The 13,380-nt window shown below is 34.0% G+C and overlaps 1 protein-coding gene across 1 annotated transcript in view; it reads left to right on the top strand.

The window, feature by feature from the left end:
- The first annotated feature begins 6,471 nt into the window (after positions 1–6,471).
- The window catches only part of LOC123655568 (progestin and adipoQ receptor family member 3), a 33,484-nt gene continuing 26,575 nt past the window's right edge, over positions 6,472–13,380 (top strand). The window contains exons 1-3 of the mRNA XM_045591336.1: positions 6,472–6,574; positions 6,864–7,083; positions 8,642–8,798. Of these exons, the coding sequence (XP_045447292.1) occupies positions 6,499–6,574; positions 6,864–7,083; positions 8,642–8,798 (453 nt within the window). The 5' untranslated portion in view covers positions 6,472–6,498. The remainder of the gene's footprint in view (positions 6,575–6,863; positions 7,084–8,641; positions 8,799–13,380) is intronic.

Genomic DNA, 13,380 nt, shown 5'->3' with positions numbered 1-13,380 from the left:
CTAGTTAATAATATGAAATAGCAAAGTTCCAATACCACTGTGGAACTAGTGAAGCCGACCGATGGCGGTATAGCCATCCTACAGCTAGCTTTTTAAATACACAACCGAAGACTAGCAGCAGCGTCTTCGGTGCGACAAAGCTAGCCCTGCGGTCACCAACCCGCCTACCCAGCGTAGTGACTATGGGCAAAAACCCTCATGAGTTCGCGGTAGAATTTTAGGCCCTCAGTTCTCGGTAGCCCCACTATTCCCGGCTACAGCAGCGGCCGCGGTAACGGTGGGGCGGAGGGTGCTGAGGATCACCGGGATACGGGAGGCTGCCACTCAAAACTACAGGTACTACGTACCGGTTACGTATAATGGAGGCATGTTACGGCTGGACCACAACCTTACCGAACTGGAAGTAAAACCGAATCTTAAACTTAAACTTAAGTGAAGCATACTGGGGTTGTCTGAAGTTTGAAGAGAGGGCGAAGACACGATGATCCTGGACTCCGGGCACTTGTTCTGCTTCCGTGAAGGTGATGGGCTTTCCCAAGGTGGCGTCGATTTTCTGGTCCACAAGACTCTCACTAACAACGTTGTGGAAGTCAGCAATGTGTCGACCCGGGTAGCGTACCTTGTACTTAAACTCACTGACAGGTACTCCCTAGAAGTGATACAGCTCTATGCGCCGACCTCAGCACAATCTGACAATGAAGTCGAAGCCTTGTATGACGATATTACTAGGGCCATGCATGGGACTACTTCGGCCTTCTACAACGTTGTTATGGGAGCCTTCAACGCTAAAGTGGGAATACAAGACCGCGACGAATCAAGGATCGGGCCACGCGGGTAGGGGCGCAGGAATCGCAGGGGGCAGATGCTCGTCAACTACTACGAGTCAGAGGGGCTCTTCTTGATGAATTCTTTTTTTTAAGAAGAAGCCCCAAAGGCGGTGTACATGGCAAAGCCCCAACACTATGACGAGGAACGAGATAGATTCATCATAGCGGATAAAAGGCATATATTCAGAGATGTCTCCTTGGTTAATTGGTTTAACACTGGCAGTAACCACCGGTTATTGCGGAGCACTTTAAATATATACCTCCGAAAAGAGCGGGCCCGCTTAGTGAAATCTACTCTCCGACGTACGCTGCCCCAATTACTATGTGGCTCCGAGCAGTTTCAATGGGAACACCAAAACCGATTCGATTCGCTGGAAACTACTGGCAACGTGGAAGAGATGACCGACAACGTGGTGAAGACGGTGTGTACACTAGGTCGTAGGCACTTTAGCTGACGAAGTCAACAAAGCAGTCCAACTCTCTTCCGAAGCCTTGGATCTAGTGTGGTGGAGGCGCGAGTTGCTCACTGCTCAAGCAGCTTCGCCAGAACAGAGGGCTCTTTCCAAGAAGATACGAAAACTTGTACGCCGAGACCTCCACTGCTCAAATACGAGAGAGATTGCTACTCTGATTGAGCAGAATAGGGATGACTTAGTTACGACTGAGCTACTTAAAGCCGCAGGGTGACCTACCCTAAAAGTCTTGGTGAGACTCTTTCACGCCGTCACCCACCGAGGTACCACGCCGGAGGTGTGGTCCAGTAGTGTGTTTGGTGCTGTTCTTTAAGAGAGGCGACAAGTCTCTGTCAAAGAATTACACATTGATCTCACTTCTGAGCCATATCTATAAGCTGTTTTCGATTGTTGTTACGAATCGTCTCGCCAGAAGACTCGACGAATTCCAACTACCGGAGCAGCGAGGTTTCGAAATGACTACAGCACTGTAGACCACATTCATACTGTTCAATAGATTATACAAAAGACAGAAGAATATAATCAGCCGCTGTGTATGGCATTTGTGGACTACGAAAAAGTCTTCGACTATTGCTTCTCAAAATGGAAAAACAAAAAATACTGGTTATCCAAATGTTTTGGATTAAGTTTTAAAATAGCCTAGCAATTTTTTTTTTTTTTTTTTTTTGTATTAATAAATGAATTTTATGTAATTTTTTTTTATTATTTCACTTTATACGTAGCGAAGCACGTACCGGGCCGCTAGTATTTACTAATTGTTTTTATTATTTAAGTGTTGTTCAATTTTGCCGCCCCCTAAAAAGTGCCGCCCGGGGCGGGCCGCCCCCCCCGCCCCCACTACGCTACGCCACTGTCTACGCAAGGATTGTAAGACGTATAATTTTCTTACAGTAAGTACTTCACATTTCTTGTGTAATTCTGATGTCGAGAATCTGTATGGTAGGCCTTTAATGACTTTAAGTAGTGCTTTTTGTGCTCTTTCGGCTTCTAAGAAGTATGTTTTTGAAGCTCCCCCACGAACTGATACAATACATAATTAAACTTTCTGCAAGTGCCTTGTATATACGCATCATGAGTTTTTCGTGTACATTTTCTCTCAAGTTCTTAAACACGTATATCAATTTCCTTATTCTATTTGAAAGATTAGATATTTGCAGTTCCCAAGTTAACTTATAATCTAATATTATTCCAAGGTATTTGATTTTATCACTTTTGGACAGGTGTGGACAGTTACATAACTTAGGGCTTAGTAAATCTCTATTGCATGGGTAGGTATGTATTTTCAGCTTAAGATTATTACTAGGTTTTGTAGCATCCGTTTTACAAAACGTAATATAATGAGTTTTGTTAATATTTAAACTCAAGAGATTGTCTTCTAGCCAAGCAGAAATTTTCTTTAGACCTCTTTAAGCATGTTCGAATTCTGTCTCCCAATTATTTCCTCTAAAAAGAAAAACTGTATCATCTGCAAACATAACAGTATCAGTTCCATGACATAGTAAATTGCATATATCATTAAAATACTCAATCATAAAGATTGTATTTCTCCATATATTGTGTAAGTCTTTTATGAACAACCTTCTCTATTATTTTACTGAGTGGTGTTATGAGTGAGATAGGCCTATGGTTAGAGGGCAAAGATTCATTACCATTTTTGTACACAGGTATTATTATAGCAATTTTGAATATCTTAGGAAAGATACCCATCTCAAAGCTTAAGTTACAGAGATGAGCTATAGGTCCCGCTAGGACATCTTTGGATACATTTAATATTCTAGTAGAAATACCATCCCATCCGGGAGCACTGTCCCTGTTAAGACCACTTATTATGTCACGGATTTCCATGGAATCGGTTGGAAGCATAGAATAATAATAAGGTTGGTTACTGCGGGATTTCACTTTAGCAGCCAAAAGATTGTCTGTAGTTTTTAGTTTTTCTAAAATGTTACCGGCCAGATTTATACCAACAGAACCAAAATATGTGTTAACGTCATAAAGAGATTCATTGTAGTTTTTTTTAAGATTTAGAAGTGAGCTCGCCAATTTTGGTTGCTCAGTAACATTGCCAACCTCTTTGATGAGCTTCCATGTCATTTTATTATGAAAATACCTGAAAATTTAGTAAACCGTGTTTCATAATATTTCTTTTTTACATTTTTAATTACTTTATTACATAGATTCCTATAATTTATATAATGTTTTTTAATAGAATCACTATCCGGACTCATTTTGAGATTTTTATGTAACTTATGTGTATTGTTTTTAGCTTACGTATTAAAAATTCTGCAGCGTTGTTAGTATCTGTTATTTTATAAAATTCGTCCCATGTAGTGGTAGATAATGCATTCTTAATACTTTCATAATCAATTTTTGTTTTAATATGAAAATTTATTTCTGTCGTAGTCGTTTTAGAGTTGTCTATGGTGATCAAAATTGGAGAATGGTCAGTTAACTCATCAAATACAAAAGATTGCCATTGTTTGCGTGTTTTTAACATGAAGTGATCTATACACGTTTTCTGTTTTCCAGTCGGTTTGTCGATTGCTGGTATAAGACCATAGTACGCCAGTTGTGATAAATAGATATTAGTGTACCGATCATTTGTTTGTTTAGGTAATATGTTAATATTAATATCGCCAACTAGTAGTATATTTTTTGTTTTTATATTACTTAAGATGCTATTTAAGGAATCAATAAAAAAGAGAGGGTTAGTAAAAGAGGGAGGTCTATATGTACATATAAATAGTAAAGTTTTCTATTATAACAATTAAGCAGTTGCCATCCTGTATTAATTCTTCACATACGGTTACATTAATAGTTTTACAAACGTATACCACGACCCCATCATTCTTATTTAATTTTCGTTTTGTGTAAAACAATTTATAGTTTATTATTTCAGGAGGTTCATTGAGTTCTCCTGTCCAGCATTCTGTTAATACTAGAATATCAATTTCTTCTTTCAGACTTTCCAAAAAGACCAAAAATCGATCAATATTGCAATTAATGCTACAAATATTTAACGTTAAGACTGTTAAAGGGTTAGTATATTGCAAGCCTTTAATAATATTAGTATACTGTTTTCTATCAAATATGTATTTACGTGTAATGTTAGTGCTATTATCTACATTTTGTATGTTGATAGGTGTGAAATTTTTTTAATTATATAAACCAACGACTTATCCAAGTGTTTTTTGTATATGTGAATAAACGTTATATCTAGTGTGAATAGTTTAGATGAGATTTGGTTTGTGTATATATAAGTTTTATGTCTGTATTATGTTTAGTGTAATTAAAATACAATATTATAAATATAACTGTATAAGTTTTTAAGAGATGTATGTAAGAGTCATCATTATAATTTCAGTTATATCTTTATAATTATAACAAACGACAGCTAGTAGTCAATCTTCATCTGTATAGAGGTTCTTTAGATCTTGCTCTGTATTAATGGATATGAGGGGTAATCCTTCATCTCTCCGTAAGAACACTTTTCGTAGTATGACGATAGTAAATAATTTACGTACAAAAGACGTCGCACGTGGGTCGAAATGACCCATACTCACTTTACACGTTATTATACCCCGAGTACCGAGTGCAAACTGGCTGAGGCGTGGTGTGTGGTCAGATTTTATACTAACTTGAAGGTACTGGGCGTTACCATTGGAAGCAACTAAAATTTAAAAAGTTATTGAACCTTCTTCTCCTTTCGACCCATGCGTGTCCACTCGCGGGTAGTCATTATAATTTAGTGTAGATTATTTTGTTATTAAAGAATTATTAAAAAAATAATTAATTATAGTGGTAGTTAAATTTTAACGTAAAAGAAGAAAAAAAGTACAAAATAGCTGTAAAATTTAAATTGTTCAGTCCTGGATTTATAAATAGGCTGTATAGGCCAGCCTAGGGGCGGCAGATTTCAGAGGACGGTCACTTGATTTCAGAGGATAAAAGTCTCTCTGTTTCTTAATGACTAATTCATTCGTTTATTTAATAATTTTCCATTTGCAGTAAAGGGGCCCCTTTAGAAAGGTATGTACATGGGGCGGCAGAAATAAAGTGGCCTACAGTCATAAAAAATATAAATTTGACAGTGATCCTGCTGAGGAGTGCAAAAAAGAGTACAAGACGAAAATAAAAAGCTACAAGAAACATTCTAAATTGCGTTTATGTTATGATTAATTCGTTTCAATAAGTTGACAACATCGGTTGATTGGAGATACGTGTCGGCAAAGATATCGATACTGTTCCAATTTTAATTGTAGTTGACAATTAGTCGATTTATAATTTTTATATATGTATGGGTTTTTTCATACGGGTGCATTTTGACCTTTTGTGTTTTAAGTGGGTATGCTGTAAATTGTCAATTTATTTATAGTTTTATATTACTAATATTGTAAAGGTTTTATACTTTTATGTTTTTGCATTTAGATAATGTTGCGACTTGCGACAACTTGATAAAATTTGTTCAATTTAAGATTGTAAGGACTTTATGGCAACATTAGATGATCGATAATAAATACATTATCTGTGATTATAAATTTTTAGTCAAGTGAGGACTTGATTGAAATGAGCCTGGACTAGGATGAAGTAGAGTATACTTCATCCATGGAGCCTGGATATGAGCAAGGATCACAGAGTATAGTAATACTTAAAATATTATACAATTTTTTGGATGTGAGGGATATGAGGTATCGATTATTATACTCTTTGAGGTATTAACATCGACTTTCTTGGTTTGTGGTGTTTGACAGTTTGACAGAATGCAGTGTAATTGTGTGCATTAATGTATAGATTGTGTGCTACATTCAAAATGCCACATCTACGTCCTTTACGTCTTTCTGTTACAATCGTACCGTGTACGTCACAAGGAATTTAACCGATGACAGAGATAGATTGATAGAGACAGAGATGCAGAATTCATTACACAGAAGTTTAGGATTCAAATTTCAAACAGTTTCTTGACAGTTTCATAGAATATTACGTTTGGTTAGGTTGTGTCGTTATTGTATATTTTAAAAACAACATTACGATTAACCGATTAAATTAAATATATATCTATTATTATTATTTTGTCTCTTATATATTTAAAACTTGTGATCGTGCATTTAAATAGAAAAGTTACAAATGGTACAAGTGTTTTTTAGTTAAAATACCCAAATAATTTTTGGAATAAATACTTAATTAACGTATTTTGCAACATGACTTTAACTATGACAAGAAAAGTTAGTGAATGCCAAGCTGAAACTGTAGAATTTATGCCAATACCAAAAGTAAGTGTTTTTTTAAATTCTTACCTGTGATTATATTACTTTAGTTTTTACGTATCATTTATCAAAGAACCTGCTAGAAATAGTTACACATAAAATACCGATGAAAGGTTTAGTGAATTCTCTAATAAGATAGGAATAATAAGAAGAGAAAACATTTGTATCTGCAATATATGTATATTTAGTATGAAAAAAATAATATAACACTCAACTTTATATATTGTATTTTCAAAAAATAAAAAAAAACTTATTATAATATGTCAATATAATTTATAAAAAAATAATATTTAAGTTAGACGATGACTGCAATCAAGAAAAAGAATACTGTCAAACTAGTACATTGCTCAGACGGGGTAAGAAACTGCAAGATAACAACAACCTCACAGATGAAGACGTGGAGTATATAAATTATAGAAAACTATTAAAATATGAGGAAGCACCTGTGTACTTGCAACATAATCCTTTTATAAGGGATGGCTACAGAAAACTTCTACCAACCAAGCTCTGCTGGGAAAGGTAATTTAGTATTTTGTTACAATTTATATGTCTGATTTTGTGTATTATATATTAGTATATTATATTCAATTTTGAGTGTCTTCTTTTAAAGTTATTTATTTCATACATTTACATAATTTGATGTGAAAAGTAATTATTAATTAATTTAGTAACCAACTTCTTAGAAATATTTTTATTGAATATTTGCAGCTTGGTTTTATAAAGTACAAAATAAATAAACTAAAAAGGACAAGCAGATAAGCAATAAATATATATATTAATACGTGAAGCAAAAACTTTGTATCCCTTTTTACGAAAATTGTGACAGAGGAGTATGAAATTTCACACACTTATAGTTTATATAGAGAAGGAGTGCAGAATTCTATTATTTTTTTTTTTAAATTATGCATAAAAAATTCATTAAAAGTAGCATCCCACCCCAGGTTCTCACGGGTATTTAACAAAAAAATTCCAAATGTTTTTTTCCCTTAATTTTTTTTTTAATATACTATAGCCTATGTCACTCGCGGGTAGTGTAGCGTCCCAACAGTAAAAAAATGTTCAAATTAGTTTAGTAGTTTCGGAGCCTATTCAATGCAAATAAACAATCAAATCTTTCCTTTTTATAATATTAGTATATATTAATTATGGTCAAATTTCGACCACTGGTGGGTGATTACTAATAAAATTAAATATTCAAGCCTTATCTTTTAAGTTATTTCTTCTTTCTTTCTTTTGGTTTTTTTTTTTAATACTTTAACTTTTTTATTCTAATAAGTAACAATGCTCTACTTATTTTCTAATTTCATTTTTAATTTTTTTTTATTAAGTCTAAATGATTCGAGCTTGAAATTCAGTCACTGATTGACTGACTCAAGCTTGCTTTTATAAAAGTAGAATATTATATTTACAAAAATAGTCTATTTATTTACACGTATATCTTTGGTAAAGATTTATTGAAGATACATATAGATAAAGCATATTATTGCTAATTATTTTAAAAGCTTTTTAAAGATACTATCAATAAATTAAGTTTTTTATAACTATGCAAACAAACATACCTGTTATTCCGTTTTCAACTTAAGGTGTCACTTTTCACAATAATGTATAGAAAATTAGAAATTGTTTCTGTGTAAGTAACAACTGTTTTTTTGTGTGTCTAGACATATTTGGAAACATTAAAGAACACTCACAAAGTTTACTGTTACATTCAGTAAAATAGTTTTTTAGTGTTCACTATCAAAAAAATGCTAGTAATTAAGGTTGCACAATTTGTCTACTTGTATACAGGATCTCTTTAACTCTTGAATAAAGTAAAAAATAACAGTAGGTAATTAGTATGAGAGTACAGATAACGAGTTACGTTTATGACGTATTTGTTTCGAACGAAATCTTAAGTAGGTACCTACACAATTTGTGTGTCCGAAGAATCCTTAGCACCTTTAAATTTGAACTTGTATTTGGTTTTTTATTTAGTTTTGCTATATTTTAAATAATTCTGTAATATAACCAGGGGTATAAATCTTCGCTACTAACACATGACAGCAACCAGTGGAGTAAATCAACTTATTTCTTTCAGCATATTCTGGTGGACTAACGAAACTATGAACATATGGACGCATATATTTGGCTTCTTTTTGCTTCTGTTCTTGACTATCAACGACCTGGTTATCATAAACATCCACGCGACTATGGCTGACAGGACCGTAGCTGCTATACTGTTTTCCTGTTTTCTTGTAAGTATATAGGTACTACTATCATTCTTTTTTTTTGTAAATATACACACATGATACAAGCATTATGAAAATACCAATAGATATTAAGATGTCAAAAGTACAATGGACCGTGATTTTTTTAAAGTATGTGTCACGCCTACCTGTGTCACGTTTTGATAATATAAATTTTAAATTATATAATTAACTAGCTACTGCCCGCGACTTCGTCCGCGACTTCGTCCGCGTGGAACAGGAACAATTCAGGCTCTTTCTCCATACAAACGTAGTCGACTGTTTTCTCCCTGGATAATGACACTAGATCAAATATTTTTGTGACATAGAACTCTTTGCTGCCATGACCATGCCCCTATGTTTTGATTTTTTTCATATTCTTATTATCTTAGGAATTAGGAGACTTCAAAAACTCGAAATATTGCATAATTTTTTGTACATTTTCAAACACTCATTAAAAAAAATATATGCATATTTAAAAAAAAATGAGAACATAGGGGCATAGCCGAAGTCTTCTTTTATTTTCTAAAAAAAAAATTTAAAAAAAAATTGCCATGTTCTGAGGAGAAAACAGTCGACTACGAAACACTGTTTTGGTCAAAAATTATCTACCTAAAACGGTCTGAGCTGCAGTTGTCCCTTTCTTGCTTTTTGGGGGATAGGTCTGGGGGAGGGAAGAGTCAAAGCAATACGTATATACGCCAGCGAAGTGATGCCTCATAGTCGATAATTATATCGATACACTAGTGATGTAATTTTTAGTCGATATTTTCTAAAATTCGTATTAACAAAATTAAATAATTTCTCTTTTCATAACTACAATAGAACCGTATTTGTATATGCGTTTTTTATTGTAACACTGTGCAAACCTGGGCTAACGAAGGGTTTCGCTAACAAATAACAATGATAATTATGGTAAATAACTGTGTTGTTTGTTTTTGGTATCAAATTAAAGGGCTCAATACAATGATTTCAAAAAAGTATATTATGATTATTATTACCGTAATACTAATAAAAAATACAATAAGAAAGTTTAAAAAATTAGAACTCTGCTCTTTCCCATGCCTAATGTTTTAAATTTCAGATTTTAAGCTAATTTAAAGAGCTTGTAGTTCCAAGCTGGAGAGTTATCAGCCTTGACATGCAACAATAGATGCGGGGGATCGTTCGCTTCAGCCTGTAAGGCTAATACTATTAGTGAATTCCTATGAATCTCCCGCATCTATATGCGGGGGATTCACAGGCGCATAGCCTGAAGAAGAGATTCAACGCTTTCTCCAGGTCTTACAGGTAGTAAATCGCTAGGGCAAAGTTCAAACACTAGTAGAATTGGCGAAAGACTTTTGGGCTTTCCAAATGGAAACCGTGCCTTTTGTCTCTTACAAAAGCTGTCGAAGGTAACTATTTTTAGTCTACACTTCCATCATTGCGCGAACCTGAAGGCTTTCTGGCACATTATGCGAAAAAGTAAGCGAAAATTCTTTGCACTCTTCTCGCGTCGAATTCAACTCTTGATGATGAGGGGAAAGCACCATCGAGCATTCCACGGTGCGAGCACGCGATACGTAATGTGCACTATGAGCAGTGTCGTTTGTCGTGTTCTGCATTCTTTCGACGTCAAGAAGTCTAGTGGTACTAATTGTCCACCAATGGTTAACAACCAATTTGCGAGCTTCGTGCGCATTCTTTCCGCGTACATTCAAACTGTGGAATGACCTTGCTAAAATTTGGGGGTTTTCAAGCGAGTTCGAGTGTCTACATCTTTTTCTAGGCCATGGGCGACGGTAACCGTTATATATCACATTGCTTCGTCTGCTTGTGTGCCCCATTCTTATATAAAAAACCAAAATTCATTGTTCATAATGATTAACTGAATCCCGAAATAAACGATACAAAATGTTATCAACTATTGGGCGCACGCTTAACTCGGAGAAAAGGAGATTGCTTTTCAGACTTCAGTCATTTCTAAAGTGAAAATTCTATAGGTATGTATGGCATTTTTTTTAAATCTTTTTTCCAGGAAGCACAAGATTAAGTGACATTGTGGATAACATTTTACTAATTTTTGCTTACACACCTTAGGGGATACGGCTGATACGGCAGAAGTTACGCCCTGAGTGGCACCCAATTCCCTTCTGCAGGAATACGCATATTCTCAACTTACTTTACACTATTCTTTTTAACCCTGTTGTACCTCCTTATCTAAAGCGACCATTTGAATTTCTTAATGATTCCCATGAACGCAGTCTTCGTTATGAGGAAAGCTTACTTCTTGAATTTCCCTCTCACTCGTCTTTCTTTTATACTAAATCTTTCACTGTTCAAACTTCTCGACTTAGGAATTCTATAGACGTGTAAAATTGGTTTCTATTTTTTTACCGACTTCTAAAAAAGGAGGAAGTTCTCAATTCAACTGAATTTTTTAATGTATGTTACTTCAGAACTTTTGACTGAGTGGACCGATTTCAACAAAAAAAAATTTCATCGAAAGGTGGTGTGTGTCATTTGGTCCCACTTAAATTTATTTGAGATCTAACAACAACTTTTCGAGTTATATCTAATAATACGTTTTTACTTGACTATTTTTTTGTCGACCTACGTTGTATTATACCGCATAACTTTTTACTGGGTGTACCGATTTTGATGATTTTTAATTTAATCGAAAGCTCGTGTTTATCGTGTAGTCATATTTAAATTTCATCGACATCTGATAACAACTTTTTGAGTTATCTTTAAAAACGCGTATTTACTTGACTATATTTTCGTCTACCTTTTTCGTATTACATGTCGATGTAATTGAAGTCGGTTTTTTTTTCGTTTGCGAGCAAGTCGAAATCGGTCCACCCCGTCAAAAGTTCTGAAGTAACATATATACAAAAAAATACAGTCAAATTAAGAACCTCCTCCTTTTTTGGAAGTCGGTTAAAAATCAATCTGTTACGTATTATTATTTTCTGTCGGTGTACAATAAAGTGTATTGTTATATTATGTCATGTTAATCAACCACTCTTTAAAAAAATTGAATCGATTAAGTAATTTGCCTAACTAAAAAAACATAAATAAAATAATAATTGCAAAAGCCGCCTTCATGATTTTTGTAAGTGTACAGTATAGGTATAATGTGTGAAATTGTTGTGATTTATTTAGCTATCTTTGTGTAGTTATTGAATTTTTATCTTGTTCCAGCCTATTCAGTTGACTTTATAATAGTTGTTCTTCACGCAGTCGGCTTTTCTTGTTTTTTTTTTTTTAAATATAATATTATTTTTAACCATTGTTATATCGCCGCAATTATATGTTAATTAATACATATAACCTATAGGTATCTATGTATTAATAACTGCGACAAACATGAGACATTACAAATGATATAGGTACTAAGACAAACGTTTTATACTATGTATGTACTACATTACATATATATAGGTACTATACTTACACTTATACTATATACTACATGTATACACTATAATTATGTATGTATCTCAATACCCATTCTTACACACACCTCTACCATGTAATTACATACCTAATTCATAAATAAAGTACCTAAGTATTTCGATAATTACCCACAAAAATATAGACATGTATCAAGTCACAAAGAGTATCCAAGTCAAAATAATAAAACGTAATAATAAGTAGTTTACGAAATCCAATAATAGTAAGCCGAGTCACAGCAATACGATGCAGAACAAATTCAATAAAACAAGCCAAATTCAGAAAAATAGCACTATGCGCTATATGTACTCGTAGTCAATCACAAACGAAAGATGTGAATTCTAAAATATCGTCAACAATTAATAGCTGAATAGCCGGCGCACGCACACTAACAACACGACAGTCACACATAGAAAAAACGGAGCGGAGATGGCGCGGGGCGCGGTAGCGGCATGCAGCGCGACAGAAACATTTTATTCAAATACCTATTTTTGAAAAGTCTCTCCGGTACCCTTTCCTCTTAACTGTTTACGCAGCACACGCAGCGGAAGCCCTCAAAAGGAAAATAAAAAGCCCGATTTTGAAACATTCTTCATTGATGCTCCGCTCCTATTATATTGGTCTTAGCGTGATGATATATAGCCTATAGCCTTCCTCCATAAATGGGCCATCTAACACAGAAATAATTTTTCAATTGAACCAGTAGTTCCTGAGATTAGCGCGTGCAAGCAAACAAACAAACAAACAAACAAACTAACTCTTCAGCTTTATAATATTAGTATAGTATAATTCATTTGAAATAAAAATAAAAAAATATTTATAATAGATTTACTAGTTTCCTATTTCATATATCGGTCAATAGTATAAATAATAACTGCGATATTATCTTCTCGTATTTTTTTTCTTTGAAACCGTAAGAAACAGATTTTTTTTTATATGGTTATTGTAGCTTGGAAAATATTTCCTTATTCCATAGTAGGTAGTATTTATAATGATGGTAATATAATGGAACTTAACGAGAGGTGAACGTCCCTTACAATGCCAATACAAAGGGTAATTATCAAATATCACTTGCTTGTTTTCTTAAACGGTGAATAAAAATTACTGAATCATCAACATATACCTATTTACTAGTCATTTGTTACAGTTTCAT

Source organism: Melitaea cinxia, chromosome 8, assembly GCF_905220565.1.
Source record: "Melitaea cinxia chromosome 8, ilMelCinx1.1, whole genome shotgun sequence".
In the NCBI taxonomy this organism is placed as follows: Eukaryota; Metazoa; Arthropoda; class Insecta; order Lepidoptera; family Nymphalidae; genus Melitaea; species Melitaea cinxia.
The sequence above is the reverse complement of the archived record's forward strand: the minus strand, read 5'-3'. Positions and strand labels throughout refer to the sequence as shown.